General features: G+C 45.1%; 1 protein-coding gene across 3 annotated transcripts in view; it reads left to right on the forward strand.

Annotated features, from left to right (window-relative positions):
* Positions 1-27,494, forward strand: part of AMOTL1 (angiomotin like 1) — a 69,543-nt gene that overhangs the window by 26,921 nt on the left and 15,128 nt on the right. For all 3 annotated transcript variants that reach the window (XM_071733970.1, XM_071733979.1, XM_071733989.1), the window contains 4 exons: positions 11,807-12,095; positions 16,367-16,511; positions 17,121-17,210; positions 23,429-23,574. In XM_071733970.1, coding sequence (XP_071590071.1) covers positions 11,807-12,095; positions 16,367-16,511; positions 17,121-17,210; positions 23,429-23,574 — 670 coding nt within the window. The remainder of the gene's footprint in view (positions 1-11,806; positions 12,096-16,366; positions 16,512-17,120; positions 17,211-23,428; positions 23,575-27,494) is intronic.

Here is a 27,494-nt window from a genome sequence, read left to right on the forward strand (position 1 = left end):
TCCCAACAGACCTCATGTGGGGCTTTCACAGTACTGGCCCTCATGCCGGGCCTCCCCAGAGCACGAGTTTATTCCAAGCGCATTAAAAATAATCCACAGTGTTTACTCCTTGCGAGCTGATCCCTGTGAGCAGCCCGGGTTCTGCCCAGCACCCAGGCAGGTTTGCTGCTTTCAGAAGCAAGCCCATGTGTTGAGGGCTCCCTTTTCCTTGCTTGTACATAAATGCAAGTGTTTCTCTGTCTCATCCCTGTTTGTCCAACTGTCCAGACAGTATTTTGCTGGCTTTGGAAGGTTGGTGCTGTCTGTGTGATTGAGTTGTTTTCATGTTGCAATCTGCCGCACGATGTCTTTTCTGACCCCAAAATCCCAAAAGGTTTTGTTGTCGTCAGCTTAAGTTGTATGCATCTATTTTGCCACAACACAGGCAAAGAGAAGAGATGGTGCAGCTGAGCTGACTCTTCCCTTCTGAAATTCGTAAGGCATAAAATCAGTGGGTGAATGCTCTGCTTTTCTGTGTTTGCAAAAGTGACAGGGTTTCTGTCAAGACAGGGAGGAACTTGGGAGTGTGGCTTTGGTGGACATTGCAAGCTGGTTGTGACAAGCAGAGAGCCTGTGCTGAGCGCCATTGGCCTTCCCCCAGCTACACGTGTGTTTTGATTACCAGCCTACCACTGTGCAGAGTTTGTGCAGTTTTTTCCAGAGCAAGATGATATTTTTTAAGAGCTCAGCAAATATCTCTGTTTATGCTAAGAAACAGCTATACAAACTGGAGGGCAGCGTGGTCAGGCTGGGGCCATGCTCTGCTGCAGCCATTTGTGGTGCAGAGAAACATCTCCAGCACCAAGCAGATTGATCCACAAAGAAAAGGAGCTGGTTTGGGCTTTTTTTTGTCACTCTTGGAAAATGCTGATTCAATACCCACAGAGTCTGTTCTGCTGACTCCGTGTAAGCGAGCAGACCCAGGCTCTGCATGCACTGTTGCACCTGGCTGGGAGCAGCACTGGTGTCGAGTGAGAAACCCTTTGGGGACACTTCCAAAACTTTTCCCAGGTGTCTTGATCAGCAAGGTTAATGCTGAGAAACCCCTTGAATTCAGTGCAGCTTTCCACATTGTCAGGGTGGGCCAGACCCCAGCCTTACCCAGAGGCATTGCTGGATCACTCTAGCAGCTGTGTAGAGAAACCACCACTGCTCGTTCCTGGTAAGGCAGCATGGTTTGACCCCTGAATCATACTGCACAGGGGATGCCTGCTGATCCCGTGCACAAATTTTTCTTTGCTTGAGAAATATCCTTCCTGGCAGGTGCAGGGGCACTGGGAGAATGAGATGTGCAGCAGAGGACTGGCAGCATGGTGGAGCAGAGCTAATGTGGAATTACTGAAAAATCTTGTATGGTGTCTTCCTTGCACTCCACAGTTACTACCTTAATACCTCTCAGTCTGCATGAATCCCTGCTGGCTACTCCAGCATGCATTTCCAGGGGTAGCTTAGGAGGCTGGCACAGCTGAGGGGTGCTTCACCACAGCGAGGTTTTGTCTAAGGTGTATGGTTTCTCTTCTGCTTTCTCTGTGGCAGTCCTGGATCCTGGTGTGCAGAAAGGTATTTTCAGGTCCTTCTTAGCTCCTTTCCCTGGATTTTGGGGGCTGTCTCCTGCACATGTGTTCCTGCTGGCTGCATGTGAGGAGGTAACTAGCACTAGCAAGACAGTTCCTTGCTTGCAGGCTGTGATTTGTGCCATTGCTTTGCTCAGTGCCAGTGGCAGGGGGAATGTTTGGTTGTGTAGGAGTAGGTGAGCACTGGTCCTCTGGTCCTCATCCTCCTGTTTTTTTATGTAATATTTTTCAATACAGGGATTTTGACCTCTTATTTTGCTTGCGTGTACTGAAATATTAATTGTTGATGGGGAGGCTCATAGCCAGCCATCTGGCTGGGGTGAAGGACCTTCATAAGAAAGGTCAAGATAGAGGACTACCTGATTTCATAAGTTTAATAGAAGAGGAGAGTTTGGAGAGGCTGGTTTTTTCTGTTAGAAGAGCCATCAAGGTGAGAAATTCCAGCGCCAGTAAAAAAAACAAAACAAAAAACTCAGAAGAGCCTGTGAAAGAAGCTAATAGAAACAAAGCTTTGCCCATGGTCAAATGGGAATCTCACAGCATCTCCTTCCTTCTGTCTTGGCCCTACCTGTCTCCCAGCCCATCCATCCTGGCATCCTGAGTACTGTGTAAAAGGCTTCTGCCTTCCAGAAAAGTGGAGAGAAAGGCACAGAGCTGCATCAGCCAAGAAGCAGCACCCACAGATAGCAGGGATGGAAAAGACCTGGAGGGTCACTGACCCTCCACTCCCCCAAAGTCTTTCTGTGATGAAGGAGATGTGGCTGGAAACCCACTAATGCTGTTGAAGGTGATGGGATAATTACAGCTGCTCCTTAATTTAATTTTTTGGTTTGGCTTTTTTTTTTTTTTTTTTTTTGTGTGTGTGTGTGTGTGGCATGTGGCTGATTTTAAAGGGAACTTTGCCTTTATAATCATAGTGGTCAAACCTCACAACTCTACTGTAAATCCCAAAATATTTTTTATTTTCCTGAAGAGCTAGTGTCATGTGGTGCTGCAGTAAGCTCAGCATTTGTATAAATCAGAATCTGTTTTATGGGCATCATGATTGCAGAGCAGAGCAGAGAAAAAACCCAGGAGGCAGATAAAAAGGAACTGGTATTTGTTCCTGTTTTAAAATACCAGTATTTTAAAGCCAGTTGCATGATTCCTGGGGCCCTGACTCATGACTTGCGAATGCTTTAAGTTGGCCAAGTGTAATAATCTTTAGAAAACATTTCCTTTCCTAGATGTGCAGCTATTCCTGAATGGTGTCTTTGCTAACTTTTCTTAGGTGCATGTTAAGAGAGTTGCAGCTTGTCAGGTAAAAGGACTTGGAAATAATCTAGGTTTAGTCTTTTGCACAATGCTATGAATTAATTCCAGTTTGCACATTCAGTCCTGGTGATCACAATTTTCTCCATCTGGAGAATCCATCATGGCCTTTACAGACTTGTTCCACTAGCTAATTGCCATCTCTGGCACAGATCTGCCTCTTAGTTTTAGCCTGTGTTTTCTAGTTACTGGTTGGGATTTTGCAATAGCATTGTCAGATACCGTGAGGAGCCCTCTACTTTGGGTCCTTTCATGTGTTTAACAGGTGGAGCCCTGTATTATTTCACTGATGTCAACCCCCTTTTTTTCACTGTGGAAAGCTGACCTGGACACTGTTGCAGTACCAGCTGAGCTAGAGGCTGATCAGATACAATATCACTTCTGCAATGTGACTCAGGATTCCTGGTTTATGTAGCTCATTAACACTTGTTGTTTCAGACCTTGGCACTGTGGGAGCTCCCCATCCAGGTTGTTATCTGCTCAAGCATGTGAGGGACAGTCATAGCCTAAGATAGGATTTCCTACCCTTTTCCTGTAGCTTGCTGTATTTATTCCTGGGTGGATGAACTTGGACCTGCTCAAGTCCATATTGTTTCTTTGTGCCCTGCATAAGCAGTAAAGTTGATCACTTAGTGCAGTGAACTCATTGCTCCCAGTGGCCCTTGTCAGATCCTGGATGTCTTTTATCCAAAATGATTTCTTCCTCTGCACCAGTAATAAAAAGTGTTTATAATGCAAATGAAGTCTTGAACTAGAATCACTGCTTATTGAGGGGACTTCATACATGAGACGTCAATCAGGAGGGCACCTTTTTATTCTGATTTAATCCATGTGTTTTAAAAAACAGCGTGCAATGGAAGAAAATCTGGGCTGTTTTTAAAGGTATCCCAGTTTTTTATGTACCTCAGAAAATTCCACCCTGCCTGGATGTAGACATTAACCTAATGGAATACTCTGTGCGTTCTCTGGGTATTTGTGTATTAACCTCCCCCCCCCCCATTACTGCTGCTTTCAGGCAACACATTGATGTTGACTTAATCAACCACACATCTATGGCTGCTGAGGGAACTACAAGGAGCTCCTTTTCCTCCCTGAGACACCCCAGGTAGGTGGGTGAGCTGGGGGATGTCACACCCAAGCTGACTGGGAGGAAAGGCTGAGGAAGCTGGGTCTCTTTAGCTTGGAGGAGAGGAGACTGAGGAGTGACCTCATTAATGTTTACCAATTTGTAAAGGGTGAGTGTCAGAAGGATGGAACCAGGCTCTTCTCAGTGATGAGCAATGATAGGACAAGGGGTAATGGATGGAAGTTGGAGCATAGGAAGTTCTGTGTAAATGTAAGAAAAAGCTTTTTCAGTGTGAGGGTGACAGAACTGCCCAGGTACTGTGAGGTACAGGCTGCCCAGGGAGGTTGTGGAGTCTCTTTTTCTTCAGACATTCAAAACCCACCTGGACATGTTCCTGTGTGACCTACACTGGGTGGCCCTGCTCTGGCAAAGGGGTTGGACTCGATCTGTCAAGTCATTTCCGACCCCTAACACTCTGTGATCTCTGTGACTTCTGGTGTTTGTCAGTGAGGGTAACCCAACCACAGGAGTGGGCTGGAGGCTGCACTTCCAGCTGCTGTGAATGCAGATAGACTTGCAGAAGAGTTTTGTATCATCTCCTTCTGGTCTGTCTGCCTTTCCATACAATATATGAAAGGGAAATGAAGATGTTCAATGGCTTGAGTGATGCCCATGTCATTTCCCTTTACCCTCTGGGTTGTTGTCCTGGTTGGTTCCACTAGGAGCACAGAATTTGATCAAGTCTGAAAATCATCTGGGCTTTAGAAAGAGCTCGATCCCTGTAAAGAAATGCAGTATCCTGTTCATCTCTTAGCTACAGATGATAGGTTTAATACTGCATGTGTCTTTTCAGATGGTAGTTTTACCCTGTAAATCTTAATGCAACCATCCCCCAGTGAAGCCAGGCCAAGCCTTCCCAGCACTGACAAACATCACTCCCAAAGTAGTGAACTCTGGAGATGTGAGTCCAAGTCTGCAAAATGGTTTTGACAGAAACCATTGTGTTTACAAGGTGCTGCAACTGTTGCTGAGTCCCTAATCCAGAGGACAAGAGTGCTACATCTCGACTATGGAAAATCTTCTCCCACTTCTGGCTATATCAGCAGTTAATGATTGGTCTGTAACTGTGTTTTCTTGCACCATAACCATCAGGCTGGGCTTACAAACTTTCCCAGTATTCCCTACTTTTTCCACATACTGGCAACATCGATTTCTCTGTGTTATTCACAGCTACAAAGAATGGCATTTGAAGTCTGCTTCATGACTACAGAAGCTGTAGCTGAAGTCATGTAGACACTTGGGTCTGAGGTTAGTATTGAGACTCAAGGCTTCCAGTCAGTGAGCAGCACTGAAAGGTGAAAGCCTAAGGCAGCTTCCAAGAGCTGCACCCCAGAAATGTCTCTTTCACTTTGTTTTCAGCGAGGGTATCCACAGTAGATGGGTTAAGGTGTGAGATGAAGTTCCTTGAGAGAGGCTTTGAAGAGATGAAGTAGTAGTAGTAGTCTGCCCTAGGGATAGAGGAAGGCAGAGCAGTCAAGAGCTAAATAGGTTAGGAGGGCATTTTAATGATGAATGCTATAGTATGTCTGAAACAAAGTCCTTTCTTCACTGGCCTCTCTCCCTCCCTACACAGAGGAGAGCTGCATTGTCCCTGTAGCCAGACAGAGGTGGACATTCCTTTCCAGATTGTTCACAGGAAGTTTTGGTTTACTACTTCCTAATACTGCCTTGTTTTATTGAGCAGTTGCTCCTCTGTATTTATTATTATATTGATAATGCAAGTGGGCTTATCATTAATTGCCCTATCAGGGTTTCTTATTCCTACATACAGATACAAATCCCCCCAAATTTCTCTGTGTTGGTTATTCTTGTTCCAGGGGTTCCAGTAGAAGAGGTGTATTAAGACCATGCTTAAATTTGGGAGCTTGCATGGCCTCACTGAATTCTGAGGGATTTCTCATGGGAGTGATGTTGTGGTCAAGTATTTTGCAGAAGACATTGTATTGTGAAGACATTGCATTGAGGACAGGCATTGGACTGGCCCAGGACAGTGGTGAAGTCACCATCCCTGGAGGCATTTAAAAGGTGTTTGGCCCTCGCCTTAAGGACATGGGTTAGTAGTTAGTTTATGGTGTTGGTCAAAGGTTGGACTGGATGATCTTGGAGGTCTCTTTCAACCTAAATATTCTGTGATTCTATTGCAAGCTATGTATATCAAGCTATTATGTGGATCACAAGCTGTACATTTCTTAGGGAGTGCAGTCTGGTGACCCTGGTATGGTAGCCTTTGAAAAGCTCACTACCTTCCTGGTGCTCCCTATTCTAAAAGCTGGTTTCCTTACTTTTTTCTTCTTTTCTTCTTTATGTTGCATTGCAGAAGCATTTAGGATCACTACTTGTACAACAGTGTCAACTTAATACTATGTTTTCAATAGAAATGTAGCTGAAGTGTTGCAGAGATATCTAAAACTTGTCCCCCAGTTTCATGCTTTTGAGAAGGGTGATTTTTGATGAAAATGTGTTTGGGTGGAAGATTTTAACCTGCTCTAATGCAAAGTAGGACCAACATTTAAAATACAGTGAAAACATTTTGAGAATGTCATTCTTTACTAAGCCTGAAGGGGCTCAGGATAATCCTGATTACTTCATTTCTTTGGAGCTTTACATGAGAGGCTGGATTTGAACTGAGCTGATGTTACATCTCTCCTGTTTCTAGAAACATGTGAATTGCTAATGTGAATTACTGTGTTGTTTTTATTGCATATACACTTAGATACTGCAGCTGGCTAAGTCAAAAATAAATTGGGACAGATTAAACAAGTGAAAGTTAAGTCAGAAACATGGTCATTATGTTAAATAACTGTGTTTCCAAAGGCATAATGTCAGTAGTGCCCACTCCATTTCCAAGCTGGACAACACTTTGGAAAACCTCTCCTGTGGCCCAGGCTGTCAAGATGCTGATTCCTGGTTGCTGCTACAGGATGTAAATCTCTAGTAGCTCAATAAGTGGTTTGCAGCTCAAGAAAATGGAGATCCCGAGGATCCCCTTTCTCTGTAGCACAAAGGTAGACAGGCTGAAGTGCATGTGGAATAATTAAATTGATGGGAGGTTGAGGTTTTGCTAAAGTACAGTGTCAAAAGTTCCTGCAAGCATTTGAAGGGTGTATCTATGACAAAAGATTGCACTACTTCATTATGAAAAACAAAAAAACCAAACTACATCCACTGGTGTAGATTCAGAGGTCAATTTAATTATACTTTTGTGAGCTATTTCCATAAAGAAGTGAGAAAATCTGTACCTGTAGCAAGTCTTTGTAGTGATTTATAACTGTCCAGACAGTGGGGCTTGTAGTTGCATAATCAGCTGTGGCCTTTGTTTTGGTGAAGATAAACTCACACTTAGTTGAATTAATTGCCATGGAAAAATATGCACTTGGAGACCTGAGGAGGTGCCATGTGGTTGGCTGCATTTGCACACGCTTGTAGAGCATCTTCTGCATCATGAGTGGGATCCCTTGCTCATGATGTTCTTTATTGTTCAGATTTCTGAGCAAAAAAATATTCCAGCCCTTGACAGGTGCAGGATGCTGAGTTTTACATGCTGGAACACCAGAAGGAAAGGGGCACTGTGGGGATGGTGTGAGAGCTGTGCCCGTGGTCAGCAGTCCTTGCAGTTTGCAGAGCACCTTGGTGCAGGGCTCACTGGCTTGCATGGCTTCAGGTTGCCAGGCACTGCCAGGAGATGTGGTTTGTGTCTCAGGAAGGTAAAATCAGCTCCCTTAGGTCAGTGTGACCCCCCAGGGCATCCTCTGCAAGGTCCTAGCAGTGGACAGAAGTAGTCAGTGGCACTTCTCTTCAAAGACAAGTGAGCAGGGAACATCTTAACCCAGTGCCGGTGTCCAGAATCTCTGGGGCCACCTTGGATCCACCTCATTGAGATGTCAGGGGAGGTCATGATGCTCCTCCTTTTGCATCCCTGGGCTTTGCTGAGCACCATCTGAAGGCCACAGTACAGATACACCAGCCAGAAAGTCAGCCTTGGAGGGTGCATGTTCCTTTCCTTTCTGATGATAATTACAGGAGAGCAAAGGAGCCCAACACCCTGAATCAAAATTACATGGTCCCCTTTGGAATGCCTTCCAGGGCTAAGGCAGTGTCATGTGCTGCAGCAAATTGTTGTAATCGGTACAGAGGAAAAAGCTGCAGTAGCATCCTCTCCTCAGGCAGGGTGGGATGGTTTTTGGTGCCAGCTAGCATGGCATTCAGGGAGGGGTGTCCTTGTCTAGCTGCTGTAGTTTCCTTTCTCCCTCTCCTCCATGCCACTGTGCTGTCACTGTGGTGCACTCTGCAGCATGGGATGGGTGAGCAGGGCCAGTGTGAGCAGAGCTTTCACCAGTGATGGCAGATAAAACTTCACAGTGTTTTTTAAGAAAAGGTAAGGATCGTGAAACAGATCCTTCTAGAAGCTATGTTGAAATATTTCAAATACAGGGAGGTGGTTAGAGACAGACATCATGGCTTCACCAAGGGCTAATTGTGCCTAATCCAAGGGCCTTCTGTGATTGTATGAGTGGATGAGGGAAGAGCTGAAAATGTCACCTGTGTAGATTTCTACAAGGCCTCTGATACAGTCTCCCACAACATTCTTACCTCTGAATTGGAGAGTTATGGGTTTGATGGATGAACAGTTAGATGGATAAGAGAGTGGCTGGATGGCCATGTCCAGAGAGTTACAGTCAATGGCTCAATGTTCCTGTGGAAACTAGTGACTGGTCCCTGACTGGTCCATACTGGGATCAATACTATTTAATATCTTCATTGATGACGTAGACAGTGGGATTGAGTGCACCTTCAGCAAGTTTGCAGATGACATGAAACTGTGCGGTGCAGCACATCCCCCAGCAGGGACAGGATGCCATCCAGAGGGACCCTGACAGGCTTGAGGAGTGGGACCATGTGTACCTCATGAAATTCAACAAGGCCAAGTGCAAGGTCCTGCACACTGGTGCGAACAATCCCGAGTATCAATACAGGCTGGAAGACAAAGGGATTGAGAGCAGCCCTGCAGAGGATTTGGAGATATAAAATGGATAGGATTGGTGGATATAAAATGGAACATGAGCCCCCAGTGTATGATTGCAACCCAGAAAAGCCAATTGTATTCTGGATTGCATCGAAAGAAGTGTGGCCAGCAGGTCAAGGGAGATGATTCTGCCCCTCCAATCCTCTCTCATGAGATCCCACCTGAATTACTGCATTCAGCTCTGAAGTCCACAGCACAAGAAGGACAAGAAATTGGGGTGGGTCCATAAGAGGGCCACAAGAAATAGAGGGCTGGACTACCCCTTCTATGAAGACAGACAAAAAACTGGGATTGTTTGGCCTGGAGAGGAGAAGGCTCCAGGGAGACATTTTCTCATCTTTTCAACACTTAAAGGGGGTTTATAGGAAAGAGAGACACACTTTTTATCAGGGTCTGTAGCGATAGGACAAGGGGCAACAGTTCTCACCAGAAGGCAGTAGTTTTAGAGGGTTGGGAAGCACTGGCACAGGTTGCCCAGAGAAATTGTGGATGGAGGGAACACTTCCTTGGAAGTGTTCAAGGCCAGGTTGGATGGGGCTTTTGAGCAACCTGGTCTAGGGAAAGATGTCCCTGCTCATTGCAGGGGGGTTGAACTAGATGATCTGTAAGGTTCCTTCCAACCCAAAACATTTCATGACTCTGTGACTTACTGTATGTTTAGTTGGCCATACATGAAATGTCATTATGTCACCTCCCTGCCTTCCTGTCCTTTGCAAAGTGTTACCCACGTTCTGTAGACATTTAGCTCCTTAGTCATTAGTCTGCTTCTCTGACAGACAAGTAGCATGCCCAGGGCTGAGAGCTAGCCCTCGTTGTCCTTGGAGCAGCCTGTGGGGAATGGACACTCTCCTGTTCTCCTGAGCAGCTTCCAGGGATGTTTAATTTACATGGGCAGACGTGGCCTTAGGTCTGTGTCATGCAGGTAAAAGCCGTCCGGAGGCCATTGCGGATTCAGCACAGGCTTCCCCAGTGCTGACTGCACTGTCTGGGATCTTCTTCCCAAGGACACTGAGCTTGGACACAGTGTCCCTGTGCTGCCAGCCAGCTAGCAGTGTGCTTGCATTTGGGAATGGCTCATCTGTGGCCTTGGCTCCACTGAAATACCTTCCCGTGGCACCAGGAATGCATCAGGCGCAGAACAAGCGCAGGGATGGGAGTACGGGGCTGTGTCTGGGGGGCTGCAGGGCTCTGTTTGCTCTCCCTCTAATTTGGACAGAAGATGTGACTGAAATGCTGGCTTTCCTCACTGTTGAGCTGTTTGGTGGGGACCAGCTTGTTAGAGCAGTGCCGTATGCTTTTAGGGCAGGGCTTTAAAATTACCTTTGCTTTTCATCTTGTTCCCATGCAGCTGAAGGCAATGACAGGTTATTATGAGTAAAATTAAGCCAATGCCGAGAAAAACAGAATTTGAAAGCAGAATAGGTGTTGAAGGCAGCAATAATCATACTTATGTATTTATGTAGCACAAAATCTGCTGTCTAAAAAGTAGTACTCATGGATCTTTGAGGCCAAGTAGGGTAAATACAGATGTTTCTTAGGTTTCCTGCCTCATGTAAGGTACAGAAATGAAGGCAACAGTAGCTGCAGCAAGCCTAATAACTTGTGGTTAAGCTAAAATACAACTTTCAGAAGGTGCTTGATTGCAGGCTTCAGGTCAGGTCCAGCAGCCAGCTTATTTTCCAGCCACACTAGGCTCTGACCCAGATGTCCCATGTGGTCTGGGTTGAGTCTCTTGGCATAGCACAGTGTAGAAATTTCACAACTTTGGCTCTGGGGCTGATGAGTGGCTCAGCCTGTGCACAGTGAGGCTCTGCGGGGGGCTCCAAGGCAGGCTGTGTGAGGCAGGGATGGAGATGGGTCTGGTGCAGACAAGCTCCGAGCTGCTCCCTGCCTGAATTTTCCCCTTTGGATACAGAAGTGTTCTCCCTTTCCAACTTTACAGGGCTGAAATGCAGGACAGAAGTGAGGGACTCTGGTCCTGCAAAATCATCCTCCTGGTTTGTCCTCCAGCCATAGCAAATTGTGGCTCAGGTGGATTAAAGAGCTGCCCACTGCTGGAAAGCCTTATTCATGAGCAGGTCCATCTCCAGCTCACTTCTTATCCTTCCCTGAGATGAGCCTGGTATGTGATGGATGCTGTTAGCTGGGGAGTGACACAATGAGGTCTTGCTCTGGAAGATGGGTTCTGTAGTGATGAAATCACCCATGATTGTCTGGGTGATGCCTCCTGCAGCTCCTCAGCAGCCCTTCCCTCTGCCTCTTGCTGAAGCTGCTGCACTCACATCACTTCCTTTCCCTTCCCAGTTTGACCGATCAGTCGGTCTCACTCCAGGCAGGGAACCGTGTTCTAAGGGTGAGTAATGCATCCCTTGTGCTTCCCCCAAGCCCGCTGGATTATGCTGCTCAGCAGTGGGGTTTGTGGCAAGCGGGGGCAGGGGGAGGCTGGCTGGCTGCTGAAATATTAGCAGTGCACCTAGGCAAAAAGGCAGCTTTCCAGTCAATGCTGCTTTTATCCGTTCGTGCCGGATGTATCCATCACTGTAAAGAGCAGGCGAGGAGACAATTTACCCAGTCCCTGCTGTGATTGTTGGTACTTAGCAGTGACTGAGGACTGGCATCACCACTGTACAGTTATAACCCTATTAATAAGCCATGCAGTCATCAGGTGAAAGCTCCTCTGAGCATTTCAAGGGCGAGCAACTCTAATGCCTTCCCCCGTGTGTCTCCTCACAGCCGACAATGCCAGGTGCCCTTCCCACCGCCTCCAGCCCAGCAGCACAGCCCCATGTCCTCGCAGGCCACTGCCACTGGTGGCCCTTTGCTCCCGGGAGCTTTGCCACCACTGCCAGCCCCTGCCACTGGCCAGACACCGACACCAACGCCGCCGGGCCAGCAGCTGACGCCTGACGCCTTCGCCATCGTGGAGAGGGCACAGCAGATGGTGGAGATGCTTTCTGAGGAGAACCACGTGCTGAGGCAGGAGCTGGAGGGGTACTACGAGAAGGCAGACAAGCTGCAGAAGGTATGTGGAAAGGTGGGGGTGGGACCTGTGCAGGGCAACCGTCTTCATGCTCCTGCATTTGGATCCCCAAAGCTGTTCTTTATAGTCCTGCCACAGCAATAGGGACACACCAGTGGCCACCTCTAAATATTACCTCATGATGGTGGTCTCTCAGAAGTGTAATCCTGGGCCCTGTGTCCTTTGGGCTTTCCTGCCTTTAAGGTGAAATGGGACAGCCCATCAGATGTCTCTCATTTGGGGATCTGAGCCAGCCTCACCAGAGCTTTTCCTCAAAGTCTCTCATGGGTAGAGTCTGTGAGTTAGGAGCATTTGAAGACCATGGCCATATCTGTCCTGGGTGGTCTTGTCCACCACAATATGCTTGCATGGAGCTCCACACTCTTATGAAGTTTAGCAACAGTGTCATTGGGTTTGCCTGCTATTTTGAAATGCATTAACTTGATTGTCTCAAAGCCTTTCAGTAACTATGAATTTCTAAGAGCTGTTGTTAATACCTTCCTTTGAACATCTTGGTTCAGAAAGCACTGCCCTCTTATATGAAATAACCATTTGGTAAAGATTTTGCTCAAAAATCCTTTTGCGAAGAGATCCTTCTCCCTCTTTTCTGTATGCAAGCTGGCATTTTCAGTGGAGAAGAGCCATGGCTTGTGCTCTGCCTGGGGTGACAAGAGGAAGAGTCAAATTAAATAAAGTAGACATTGCTTAAAAATGAGAGCTCACTGAGGGCAATGCAGAGATGTTTCCCAGATCTGCTGGCTTTGGATCCACGGGCCCAGACCAAATGAGTTATTTGGGATCCTACACTGGTATTTAATTTATGTCTTTTCAATGCTTATACACAAATGGGCTTAGGCATCAGTTGCATCAGACACCAACAGGAAGGTGTTAAAGCATGAATTGAAGTCTCAGTTCAGTCAACAGAGTGTGGACTTGAGTCCCATTCACCTTTGAGGGAATGTAGGCAGAGTATTAAAGTTAAATGCATGCTCAAGTGAATCCTTTCTTCAGGAAAATGTCCTGAACTAAAGCCTTAGCACACAGTATCCCTCCCATGCTAATTTTTCTGTGTTTGAACACAAGGACAGGCCAAGTCCTCCTCTGTTTCCTCAGTTTCAGCTGAACATCACCTGTGAAAACATGGCAGTGAGTTAAATTGCATACTTCAGTTCTGAAAACTCTTCTTCCCTCTTGTTGGAAGTAGAAGGGTCACCAGGAGTACTTCTTGTTTGTCTGTGTGTAACTTGTTTATTCTAGGTAGAACCACACTCCCATCACTTTTATTCATTAAAGAACAGGAGAAGAAATTAAAGAAAATCAGTCTGATGGGGAGGGAGCCCTGGATGTTTGTACAAACAGGTCCGCCCTGGGGGTTGTAAAATTCTCACTCATGTCTGAACAGACTTTTTGCAGAGAAGTACAAGGTAGTGATTAATCCCTGTGCTGTTTGACAAGCTGTCTGGTTTTCTTACCTAAAGAATTGGGGGGAGAAGAGGAGTTGTTCACATTTTCTTCTGAGTGTTTTTTGTTTGGTTTTTTGTGTGCTATTTATGTTGGATGGGTGGTGTTACCTTTCTGAAATTTAATTGCCAGGCTGGGCTGGTTCTTCCCCATACATGTGGGTTGGTTGTTTGAAGGGGCTGGCTCTAGCAGCTACCAGACAAAAGAGAGAAGATTGCTACTAGAGAAGAGGCTGAACTGTTTTTTCCCTCCATAGAAGAAGGAGAAGGAAATCCCAGAGCTGCTGGGAAATGCTTGCACAATTTAGGACTGTTCTTCTGCTCTCCTTTAATTTTGTTCAGTGCTGATGTAGGTTCTTCCTTTTCCTGCAGCAAGTCTTTGGATCCAGAGCTGCAAGAAACTTGTGTGGTGATGTGTTTTGGGAAGCAACAGGCAGAGCAGACCCCTTGCAGTAACCAACAGTGCTGGGCAGACTGGGCAGGACTGTGGAAACCCCCCTCCAGTGATAGGAGCACTCAGGAGCAGGCACCTTCTCCTGCAAATAGTGGCTCACCTGAGGGAGGGAAGGCATGGCAACTGCTGGGGATCAAGGCTCTCAGCTGAGGACAGTCTCTGGTTGGGATCATGTAGTTAAGAATTCAGGAAAGTACTTCAAGATTTATTTTTGCTAAGCCAAACCTTTCTTTCAAGGAGAAAGAAGTTCAATCCGTTCAAATGGTCAAGGAGAGCAAAGCGAGGCAGCTTGAATATAGCCTCTAACTTCTTATAGGAAGAGAAAAAAAAGATCTACAGAAAAAGCTGCTACAGAATCCAGTAGCTGAAACTATGCTGTTATTGGAGCATCCTAGTGTAGATGTCATTTTGATTCTGGAAAATTCACACGAAACAGGTTTTCTCAAAAGAGTTCAGAGTTATTGATGAGGCTTTGTACAATCTTGCATTGCTATGCACTATTGCTACTCCTCATATGCTATGAGGAAAACTAAAATCATTGGCTTTTTTGAACCATGTTAAGGTTCAGTCTGAATTTCAAACAGGTTTGGATTTATGCAGTGTTCCTCCAAGTGTGCTGTCATAGTGGTGGGAATACACTTGGTGCCTGGCCATGCATCAGTGGGGTGGGGAAGAAGGACCTGTTTTTCTAGATGTAGTTAGGGAAACTGTAATGGGGCTTCCTTGAACTCCTGCTATAAAAAAACCCAAACCAAAACAAAAAAATGAAAAAAAAACCAAGCACAAAACCACCCAAACCCAAAGAATAATATGATTAAGTTTGTAATTCACCAAAGAAAGAGTGTCACAGCTAGTTCACCAGGTCATCCTCTTCTTGGAGATGCAGAGGGCTGTCATATGAGGATTAATCTACATATGATACCTTCAAACATCATACATGTAGGGAAGCAGCTTGTATGTCTGTGAAATACCTGTGAGCTGTTAAATCACCACTGGTGTGAGACAGGTGATGTGATAACCACCAAGGAACTGACACAAAGCTACTGGTGTCGTGGGGCCACACCATGGGCTTTGTTCATCACCACTTGTTTCAGCTTTTGTGCCTGAGTCAGCTGAAAGCAGAATCTGGAGAAAGTAACTGAGCTTCCCCATCACAGCTCTGCACAGCTTTCCTCGGGGCTTGGAGGTCCTGTATGCCCATGGGCTGTATCCAGACAGAGGCCCCATCATCATGCTGGAGCCCAGCTGCAGGTTTCTCTGCAGGCAGCAGGATGACAGCTCCTGTGTTCTTGGAACCTTTATTCTGTACGTGCTGCAGCTGGAAAGAAACATCTAAAGTTTAATGAGCTCCAGTGAGGGACCTGCATCCACAGCAAGTGGAGGTGGGCTTACACCTGGGCTTCACAAATCACTAATCCAAGCCACCCATGACACAAGAGGCTAAAAAAGCACCAGATTTAGAAAGGTATGTGGGAGGCTATATATATCTATTGGTTTTCCAGCCTGTACACATGCATTATCAAGCTTTTCTGACAAACACAAGCGTTAGGCATGCAGGAGCAAATTCCTGCAGGAATGATTTCAGCAAAGCACTTAACAAGACATTAGATATTAAAAGAGCTGGGTGGAATTGACCTGAACAGTAAAGCTCTGCCTGGGACTATCCTGTCAGTTTTTTGGGTTTGAATGTTAAGATGCAAGTTCACTGCTAAGGGTTCCTTCTGCATCCTTTGCCTGCAGTGTGCCAGATTCCAAGGAGATGAAGATAAGATTGAAAACCCAAAACAATTGGTTTGATCTGTTATAGTCTCTTTTTGGACAGAAGAGTCTTTGGTCAAGGATGAAAGGGAGTGGACCACAATAGTTTAAGACTGATGTGAGGTCAGAGCCTAAAGCTTTTCAGGGGGCACAGAGCTTAGAGCTAAGTTTTCTGTCAAGGATCTGGCAGAATAAAAATCTTGCTTCTCAGATACCTCTGTAGGAAAGAATTCAGTCCACACAAATTGGCCATTTCCTTCGTTTCTCCTTTTGGATGGTGTTAAAGCATAGAGTGAAGGAAACTGAGTGGTTGTGTCAAGCCAAGCCCATCCCCTGCTCATGGGGAGCTGCCAATGGGGGTGTTGTAGGGTAGCAGACTGCCTTATGGGGCATTTTCAGGGCTCCACTGCTCACTGCAGGAGCCTCTAGCACCACTGGAGCTTTTTGACATCTTCCACTGGGGAGACTGATCATTGTGGGGCTGGTGGCTGGTGTGGCAGTGGCATTGCCCCAACCCTTACACCCCATCAAGACATGCTAGGTAAGCACTGGGATGGGATGCATGTCTGACAGGCTTTCATGGGAGCTCTCTCTCCTTGCAGTTTGAAATAGAGATTCAGAGGATTTCAGAAGCTTATGAGGGCCTGGTCAAGACCACCACTAAGAGAGAGTCTCTGGACAAAGCAATGAGAAACAAACTCGAAGGAGAAATCAGGAGACTTCATGACTTCAACAGGGATCTCCGTGGTATGTTACACTTACTTGTGTGGGTTTTTTTCTTCCCAGTTGACATCGTGTTCCATATCTCACAAACTTCTGAATAGCAGACTTCAAAGGAGTGGGTTCACACACTTTTTAGATAAACTTATTGAGAAATCAGGCCCTGCTCTTGGCATAAGACAAAACTGCTTTCACCCGTCCAGCTGCAGAGAAACCTGGCAAAGTACCAGTCAGTGCTTTTGACCATGACTTTGACTCTGAGCTATTATGTGTCCCAGGGCATATGGCTGCACCAGGGGCTGCACTCCACTGTGGGAAGGCAGCCATCCCCTTGCAAAGCTGGATGATTCAGATTGCAAGTGCCTTGTGCATTTTGAACAGCCTGAGAGATGAACTGCTCAGACATATCAGCCATGGGTGGCAGAGGCTTTTCCCCCAGTTTCTGTAAATCTTAACAATACAGCTTCATGAAAGAGGTCAAAGGCCTCATCTTTTATGTATGTGTCAGCCTGCATTTTAATGTCCTCCTTCAGAGGTCTATTTATACTGCTCTGCTGGCATGCATCATATTTTCTTGGTTGGCCTACAAATTTATATATGTATATTTATACTTCAAGTATTTCCTGTTTTTTGCAGAACGTCTGGAGACAGCCAATAGGCAGTTGGCCAGCAGAGACTTCGATGGGCATGAGGATAAATCAACAGAGGGCCTTTATGTCACTCAGAGTGAGTACTGTGCTAATCTGTTTGAAGGTGCTTATGTATATATGCACATATGTATGTGCTGTAGTGATGGTCAATACTCTGCTCTTAATAAGAATATTCCTAATTGTTATTGTCCTTATGGCTTGATTCTACTTGACTGCTTCATCACTTACTCTTATTTAAGCTGCAGACTAGGCTGTTTTTTTTTTCCTCTCTGAGCACCAAAACTGGGAAGTGGGAGTTAATAGTAACACAACCTAACTGATTTTTAATAAATATTTGTCTGAAATTGTGAAATGTTGGTTGCAGGGATCATCTTTGAAGATGCATGCTTTTTAGAAAAGCCACGTTGTTGTCTTGGCTGTGATGAGCCCAGAGCAACCTCTGCTGACTTGTTGACCCCTCTAGTGCCAGGGGTTGATAGACAGGGAAGGGTTGGACCTTCCCTGGATGGGAAGAGACAAGGATTTCACAACTTCTACCATTATCAAAAACATCTCTTCCTATCAAGCTTTAGGCTCCCATCATGAATGATCACAGGGCTGCAGGGTTTTTGTGCCGTGTGCTGACAGCTGTGTCAGTAACCAAACCAGAGCCCAAGCAGCTGGATGCTTCATGCCAGCACGTGGCTTCTCATGTATCCTGAGCATCTTCCAGCAGCTTCCAGAAGGGCCTGAGCACCTGGGAGCTGTGAGGTGCCTTGTGGGATTAAATCCCATTGAAGGTAAATGCTGTGTACAGCTGATCCTTCAGTTCTATGTATTACATCAAGAGCTTCCTTGGAAGATGAGCTGCAAGCCCAAATCCTTAGGTGGAAAACCAGCTACTTGCATTAGCAGTATGCTGTTTGGTAGCACTCAGCATGCCTCACTGCCAGCTCTGCAATGTCCACCAGCCCCCCAAATTCAGGAGAGCCTTCTCCTAGGTCCTGCCAGCAGTGATGATGCCAGTACCAAAACTTTGCTGATGACTTGGTGCATGTGTGCACAAACCAGAAGAGAATTAAATGGTCTTTTCCATGACTGTGTTAGCTTTGCTATATTAGCAGATGCCATAAGGGTGTGTAGATACCTCTGCAAATCCAAGGGTATGATCTGTTAAGAAAATATCACTGCTATGTAATTCCTGTCATCCTTGAGAAGAGTTCAAACGGGGTAAGTTGCACCGTGCAAATTGCAAACTGGGGTCTGCTGGCTTCATTTAGAGACAGCCTGGCAGTGTTCCCATGGACTAGTAGCTACAAGGGGGAGTTAAATCCCCAGGATGGGCTTAGTTTGAACCATTTCCCAGCACATAAACATTCTCTGTGCTTCTCCTGATAAATATCTAGCAATAAAATTTTGTGCTCTGCACTCAGCGTATTCCTGCTATCAATTCACAGCTTATGAACAAATATAGCTTTTTGGATCCTATCACATAAGATGGGCTGGATGCTTGGCGTGTCTCCTGGCTGGGCCAGGGAGCTAAATATTACCAATGTGATGCAGAGTGCTTCCAAGAATAGAAAAATGGGCATATATAAAGCAGGACCTCTTCAGTCATGTTCTTTGTGCTTGCAGTAGTGACCTTAATACCAGGTTATCAACTAATCAGCCCATCTGAGAGTAAAGGACTTTGCTTGGAAATCCTGTGTCAGTGGCTGCATTTCTACATCAATGATTGTGCATCTTCCCCAGGGCTGCACAGGAATGGAATTGCAGTCCACATTGACTTGGAAGTATTGTAAGCACTGTCTATACCTTCCTCACATCTTTTAATGGGATGCTCAGGCAGAAGTGAGAAGAGAATGGACACAGCTTCTTTTAGCTGCCACTTTTATACTTGTCTACTAAGACTGAAATAGTCATTTTTGGGAGGGAAAAAATTATGCCTATGTGCACTCCCATCAGCTGCTGCAATTTTGTCATGAAACATGTTTTTGTTTTTTTTTTCCTAAGGCTAGTAGCTTAATTAAGTCAGATTAATAAACGCAAATCTTAGTTTTCATTAGGAAAGTAATAGCAGATTTCTTGTCCCTGCATTTATGGAAAACAGCCTGAAAACATGACCCTTAACATTCTCATCCCACATTATATAAAAAGACTCCAACATCAGCAGGTTCCTGAAAGTTGTAATTTTTAAGCCAATCTCATGATGAGATGAAGAGGGAAAGACAAAAGTCCTGAGGGTTTTTTCAATAGCTCATCCTTGGTAATATTGTAAATGTGGAATTTATACTGTGGTAGAACTCCAACAATAGGAAAAGCTCCCTGAAAAAGAAGTCTGTCAAGGCAGGATGTGCAGGGATCATTTCTCAGTTCCTCACAGAGCTGTCCATTAGAAGTACAATAGTGCAGAGAAGTTGCGTGCTCTGAGGTGATGAGTGGAGGTGACAAAACTTACTCTAATTTGTAATAATAATAAGCAAAGTCAGGCAGCATGCCTCAAAGTACTAAATGCTGGGCATTTGTGCCCAAGAAAAAGGATACTGTTGTATCAGGGGTAGGAGAGCACTCACAGCCTATCAGTTTCATGATAACTATGTCATGTTTTGATGGTTAAAAAGGTTCTTTTAGGGAAAGCAGTGACTGATGAAGCCTTATAGGCCCATACAGGTGAGGAGGATCCAAACAGGAGCTGGCTGAGAGGCTGCTGTGTAAAGGGAGAGGTGGGAAGGCTGAGGATGCTGTCAGGGACACAGAGAAAGCTTATGATACACCACATCATGGGGAAAAGAATTCTTTTGGTGGAGTCTGAGAATTTTGTGTATTTTTTCTGGGATTTCTGGACTTACAGACACCCTGTTAGAGCAGGGGTTTCTCCAAGGGGCTGTTTTTTCAGGTGTCTGAGGCAGATTGAGCCCATTAGTGGGAATGTGTAGACTGTTTTGCAGTGTGTTGGCAGAGGATCATGCTTTGTGGGACATGGATGTGCCTTGAACAACTTGTGCATGTGTCTCTGTCCCAAATATCCAAGGCAAAGAAATATTCCTATCAAATTAATCCACACAAAGAAAATGTTGACAGTAGATTGACAGTAGATTGACAGTAGATGTTTTGGGGAGTGGGATTTTGGGCAAACTGAGAGCCATTCAGTGTTAAGACAGGAAATAAATTGGGGCAGAGGCAGAACTTTCAGGGATGAGTGAAAGGGACCTTCTTGCCTCCTTGTTTCACAGATGTGAGCTGCATATGGGGAGGTGGAAAGCCACTGCCCCCCTGCTCCCAGAGCCAAGTACACTTACACAGAGAGCAGCATCCTGAAGAAACAGTGAAGAAAGAATGTTGTATAGAAACATGCTTCTGTTTTGTTTGACTTACCCTTGCACTCCAAAGAGAAGGGGAATGGGAAATACGGTTTCAGTTTTCAACATGTGGAAGTTGAATTCTCCCCTGACTTTTACTTCGTGATATGCAAACAGAAATGTCCTTGCTGTACATCAGACCAAGCTTAAGCTGTCTGCACTATTTTGTAACTTTAGGAAGGCCATCATGAGTTTCAATGGATATTTGGTGACTGGAACATCAAGCCTTTTTGCATCCCTGCTTAAATCAGTGATCATATGTAACCCTGTACTGAGCCATTTATGAAATACTTTACAATTGATCATAATTATTAATGCCAGTGCAGACTGAGTGTAACTTTCTGTCTAATGTTGCTACTTCAAAGTGGGATCAAGAGTGGTCTACTCCTGGTGTACTTACCCAGCTTGATATCTCAAAAAGCCTATTTACAAAGCACCAAAGCAGGCTTTGGGCTTTATCTTCTCTTTCTTCTACCAGCCAGAGTATCAGTGTAATGTCCTCAGCGTGTTGAAGTCCAACAGGCAGAGGCAGTGGGTGAAAAGCTGTGAGGTTACAGCTGTAAACTACACCAGAGAAGCCTTCTGGGGACTGTTCAGTAAAGGGATGTAGCAGTGACTTACCAGAAAATACAAATAGTTCCTAGCTGGAGTCTGTTAGGTAAAAAGCACATGCCTGGGCAGGAAGTACATGCAAGTGTAGCACAGTAAATTGGTATTTTTTGACTCTAAGGATACCTGTACATACTTGAAGAGAATTTAAGGTATGTTCAACAAAGACCTTCTTTACTATAAATTAATGCAATATAGGAACGTAGTTACAAAATGTGCCTCCAGCATTTTACAGTGAGAAACTGACATGTAGAAGTGTTGAGAGCTGTTAAGTAAGCTTTTCATGTCATCTTTCTAGTGGGTTCAGTGGTCATTTTGTGTACAGCATAATCTTGTCCTCCTTTTAGGGTAGGATAAAAAAATCATAATGCAGGAGAGCAAATTGAGTGCTTAAAATTTCCTGGATGAAAGTTGAAAGTGAAGGTTTCAAATCCTATTTTGCTATGTGCTGTCCTCCAAAAATATACATTTCAAATCTGGAGCACAGCAAGTGTAGTCCCAGCATGAGATGGTGGAGTACCACAGGGCTGAAACAGCCTTCCAGCTTCTTCAGCATCTAATGAAATTAGCTGCTTGATATTTTTTCCCAGATTTACACTTGTACAATAGGTATTAATGTTCCTTGTTGTACTTTGCATTGAAGGAAGAGACCTGCATGTCCAATATGAAATTCCTTGCTGATGAAGGCCACATCATACCAAGACAGCTCATGGTGGCAGTCGGTGGCACCGTGTGTGCAGCACTCCCTGGGCTTTGCCTGTGGGCTTTCCAGAGGCCAATGTGGTGGTGTTGCTGCCGGGGATGTTTTTGTTATGTGCTGAATTGCTCCTTTTAGGATAAATGGGAGGACAGCTGGGTGAGTTTGGGCTCTCCTCAGCCTCTCGTGCCTTGTTCCACATGGCTCAGCTTGGATGCATCTCAGCTTGCTCCATACCCCTACTGGTAGTGTGTAAATTAAACCTATTTTCATCCCACCTGTAGTTAAGGAAGAATAAGGTTCTTCTGGGGGTATTTCAGGTCTCAAAGGAGCTGGCTTTGGCCACATAAAATTGTCTGTCTTTCCTCGGGGGGAGGTGGATGACAGGGATTCCAGCTCGAGTCATCACACTTGGGTGTGATGAGATGGATACTAGGGACACTTCTACATTTCAATCTTTCTGGAGCAACTTTTTACTTCAGTTAAAGATAATAAATTCTATAATACTGTGTTTAAAAAGTCAAAAGTCAAAATACGGTTTAATCGATGCCAAAATAATTTTTGGAGGAAATTTCCTCCCTGGAGGCTTGCCAAGTGCTCTATTTTTGTTGTCAGTCAGAAGGAAGGCCAGATTTTAAAATCTTATATTTCACTGAATGAAACCTCCATCCCAGTCATTAGCTGTCTGTGGTCCAGTGTCAGGGATCCAGTGGCTGGTCCGTGCTGCTCCTGTTCCCTGAAATGGTTTCTCATCACTGTCCAGGAAGATGCAGATGGAGCTGCTTTCACCAGGCAGCTTGGCAATGAAGTCAGTGGTGGTCCTGCAGTTTTTTGCTGGAGAAAAAGATGTGAACAAAGCTGACTGAATTTAGTGAGCTGTTTGGTTTTTTTAATGTTGTTTTAAATCCTAACCAAAAAAGGGATGATTTTTCAGCACAGATGTTATCTGCATGCTTTAAGCTTGCTCATGGTGCTCAGGCTTTTAATAAGGGAGAAGCACTGCTTGCTGGACCCTCAGAGGAGGACTGGAAAGTCACTCAGGGCCCTCACAGGATTGGAATGCCTCCTGCAGCTCCTCTTCCTCTGTATGGCCAGAGGAACCCTGTTCAGATGCTTCTTATTTTATTCCTTATTGCTTTCCTCTCTTCCCATTTTCAAACTCTCCAGCAGAGATCTATGTTTATTATTTGGCTTCTGTATCTCATGATCTCCATTCTTGCAGATAAAATGGACTGGGCACAGCACAGCTGGCAGCCACGTGGCTGAGAAGGGCAGCAGCATCCAAGCTGGAAGCTTTGAGTGGTCCTTGCCATAGGTTGTCCTCAGGCAGGACCTGGGTGTTGTGTGGGAAAGGATTGGCTGGTGTGGTGCAAGCTAAAATTTTGCTGGGGAATGTTCAATACAAGGTTCAGGTTCACAACTCTGCCAGTGCAGTTGCAGCCCAAGCTGCCACCTTTTCCTGTTGCTGGTGCTCACATGAGGTTGGACTTTGAGATGCTTGAGCTTTGCCTGCTGTGTCTCATCACTCTGTTGCAATGGTCCCACTCTCTGTTCCTTGACATAATTTTTGCTTTCCTAGAGATGCAGCAGGTTGCCTGGGGCCTGTGAGCTGTCCTCCTGGAGCAGGTCTTGTTCTTGTCTTTTTTCCAGACAAAGAACACTTGAAGGAGAAGGAGAAACTGGAGATGGAGCTTGCAGCCGTGCGCTCTGCCAATGAGGACCAGAGGAGGCACATTGAGATCCTTGACCAGGCCCTAAACAATGCACAAGCCAAGGTCATCAAGTTGGAAGAGGAGGTGAGGCATGGGCAACATTTCTCTGCTCTGAGACTAGTGGTGGCTCATGATTAGGGCTTTCTCCACCCAAGTCCTGAATTTCTTCTAGCCATGGCAGGTCCTCCTGCTCCCCTTGCTCTGTCCCTCTTGTAGAGGAAATGCATAGTTACACAGTACTGAGCCAAAAAAGCAAGAAAAGGAGACTACAAACAGATTTTTTTACAGCAGAGCCTTCAACATGTAACAAGGAGCAACACCAAACTTAGCTATTTGTTGGCTGAGGTGATGGTAGGACTTCACAGAAATACCAGAAATCTGACTACTCACTGGCTTGGGATGGCAATGCAAACATGGTGTTGATGCATCCCATTTCTCCCCAAAGAATGTCAGGAGGCTTTTGAGGTGTGCACAACAGTGCAGGGCTTTGTAACTTCATATCTGAACAGTGGTCTTAAAGGGTCTGACTGATCTGGCTGGAGGCAGACATTCCAGGGTTTCTAGCTACAGGTTTTATGTGAGAGATGGAAATAACCTATCATACCATGGGATCCAAGAACTGCCATCTGTGAGATCTTTAAGGCTTCTGTAAGGCTGTTAGTGAGAACAGGTATTCAGATGGGAAGAGAGATCCCTGTAACAGAGGATTCTCCAAACCAACAGGCAGGTACAGAACATCATCTAGTAGCTGGAAGCTGGAGTTAGACAAAATCAAAGTGGAAATAATGCTCAGGTTTAACTAGAACTAAGAATTATTTCATTCTCAATCTCAGTTTACCTTGTTCCTTGAGACCTTATCCAAAAGTTTTGGATATAATAACTAACTGAAAGCCTATACACTGTGGCAGATCAGGCAAGACTCTGAAAACACTCTCTAGCCCTGTGACCAGCAAAAAAAATGCTTTAAGGAGAGTAAAATAAGCATAATATGCACTGTTGCAGCAGGCAGGCCACTGGTGAGGGGAAGGATGCTCACCTAGCAGGCTGAGGTAGAGGTTTGTGCTCTGGCACAGAATGCTGGCATGATCATAGACCTTTTCCCCTTAAGTGCCTCATTTCTCACCTGCACCCTCCCCAGGGCTGGCCTGGGGGTGAGCCACAGGAGCCTGCTGGGTGCAGAGATGCAAGGGGTCTGATGAACAGCCCGGAAGGTCCTTTCTCAGATGTCTGCAGGTAACTTAAGTGCAGTTCATCACCTTGGAAAGATGAAGGCTGAATTGGCCTCAGTGGTATTTTAATGTTTTTTATCAGGATATCCACCATGACAGCCATGATCAGTCTGGAAGATTTAAGGTATAGTAAGTGCTGCAGTGCTTGGTTCCTGACCATTAGACCACTCTGATTTGCTATTTTGAAACATTTTAAAAACTCAATTGCCTCTGGTAGATACACTCAGCAGCAAGAAGAGGATCACATTAAGTTTAACTGTTCCTTTGTTAGACTAAAGCCTCCTCACCACCCCAGTGTATTTGGGGCAGTCCCTTAGGGGTAGCTGCAGGAGCTAGTTTACCTTTAATCTGTACATAATTCAGTTTACACTGTTTGCCTTAAGGGCAACCAGACATTTTCTATTTGCATTTCATTACAAAGTGGCTGAATAAATGAATGCTTGAGGTGGCAATGCGGGCTCCTACAGTTGTGGCATCATGCAGGGGATGGGAAGAAGTGCTTTTAACTCCTGGCTGCTGTCAGTGTGGTATTGGCAGGTAACCCTGACTTGCTGAATATGCACAGGTGAAGGCAGCAGAAGCATAAATGCAGCTTTCCAGGCAGGTGGGGAAAGAAGCTACCCTGTGCCTGCTGGGTTGTAGTAAATACATTTGCAGACATAGGGTTCTGTCTCCAAGAGCTTTGCAGTAGCCAGTTTCTAGTCTAGTCATCCAACAAAAATGTACCTCTGCTGGGCATTGGAGCTAGGATCCTGGATTGTGGAGCTGAGGAGAGGGAGAATGTTCCTCTTTAGAGGGCTGCTAACTTGCCCAGGGCATGGTAGATGTTACAGAGGTGCCAACCTCCTGCCTGAGGCATGGTAGATCTGAAGTGATAGTTTTTGAAGGGAATGCAGTAATATTTGCTGGAGTTTGGCAGAGCCCTCAGCCTCAGCAAACCCATGTTGACCTGGTAGTGTTTACCTGTGGGTTGTTTGGGGTTTTTTTCATTCCAGGGGGAATTTGGATGAATTTTATCCTAGCTGCCCTGTTTTAATTGTTCAAGGCAGTGTCATTCAGCTCAGAAGTGCAGTTAATCTGTAGCTGGCAGCATTTGCCCAAGCTCATCTGCTCCCTTTCCCTTGGTTTTGGCCTGTTCCATCACTAAATCAGAGCATCTTTTCAACAGTCTTCAGTGTTTCTGGGGCTCAGTTTGACACATATGCAGCAGATACTGTTGAATTTTTAAACCTTCATCTTAAACCAGGGATTTTTACTGTAACTTGGAATATATTGAAGGAAATACAAAATCACTTAAATGAAAATGACTTATTATTAACAGAGCTCTACCTCATGCACTGCTTTGTAAATCCACCCAGCTTTCTTCTACCACCAGAATGTAATTAAGTTTTAAAGCTTTTTTAAATCAAGCCTCAAGAAATAAGCAGTCACTGGGAAGTGGAATTAACATAAGATAGTGTACTATGTAAATCTACATTATCCTGGGTGCCTGCTAGTGGAAGGATTTAATTCAAAAATATGTAGGTGGTATTATCACCACATGTCATTTAGGAGGCTGCTGCTGGAATCATGTGTCTGCTCCGTGCTCTGGATAGAAGACTGAATAATTGGAGAGGGCTCAGAAAACAGATGTAGAATTTATTTGGGGCCCAGAAGCTGTTCTTCACTGTGAACAATTAAAGTGAAGAGGTGGCTGAGCTTCAGTCCGTGCACATGAACATGAAGAAGGGATTGCTGTCAGCCAGATTAAATGTTGCTCTTTAACATAAGAAGAAATAATGAGATGCAGTGTTTGGGGTCTGAAGCTGAGCAAATCAGGCCATAAAGAGTTAGAGTAATTAACTCTGGAACAACCTACTTAGGATGATGGTGAATTCTCTATCTCTTACAGTCTTTAACTCAAATCTCATACATATAGAATAGATACTCTATAGCTCAAACTGGAGTTATGTTCCTAGTGCAGATATTTTTCCAAGACCCACTCATCTTTACTCATATTTATTTGCTGAGATCATCTCCTTTTAGCCTTAGCTCTTCTTCATCATTATTTTCCTAATTCCTGGGACAAGGGCAGTGTTTGGGCAAGTTTGCTGATCTTGTGAATATGTGAATTGTTTCATTAAGTGCTTCTTGCTCTAGTAGATCACAATTTGGAAACAGAACAAGAAGTAATTTGCTTAAATTGCATAAGAGAGAGCCAGATTAGGCATTAGGGTAAAAGTTTTCTGGCAGTAAAGGAAAATAAGATGTGAAGTAGTTTGCAGGGGGAGGCTGTGGAGTCCCTACCCCTGGAGGGTTTTGTAAACAGATCATATAGACACATGCCAGTTTTTAGGTAGAGTTGACACAAGCTTGCAGTGGGAGGATGGACTGGTACCTCTCCAGATGCCATCCAGCTGTTTTTTTCATTTGAGCCTGTGTGTCTGTGAAGTAGTGGATCTTACAGAATCCTGTATTTCTGATTTCAGTCCCCCTCCCTTATGGATGCTTCCTGCACTGACAAGCCCATTAGTTTAAATGACAATGTTTTGTGTTTACATTTTTAAAATATGTGGGTGAATTCTTTGCTTACGGATCAACAGGCAGCATAGAAAAGTCAGAATGGGCTCAAGAACCTCCCTGTAAATTTATGAATGTGGGAATTATCTTGCTTTGTATCTCCAACAATTTTTTTTCTCTGGTGATGGAGGCATGTACATCACCTCACCCACATGGGCAGAGGTGCCCTCAAGTGTGAGTGTGTGAATCCTGGGGCTTTCAGGGCTGCTGCAAAGC

Source organism: Heliangelus exortis, chromosome 1 (genome assembly GCF_036169615.1).
Source record: "Heliangelus exortis chromosome 1, bHelExo1.hap1, whole genome shotgun sequence".
Lineage (NCBI taxonomy): Eukaryota > Metazoa > Chordata > Aves > Apodiformes > Trochilidae > Heliangelus > Heliangelus exortis.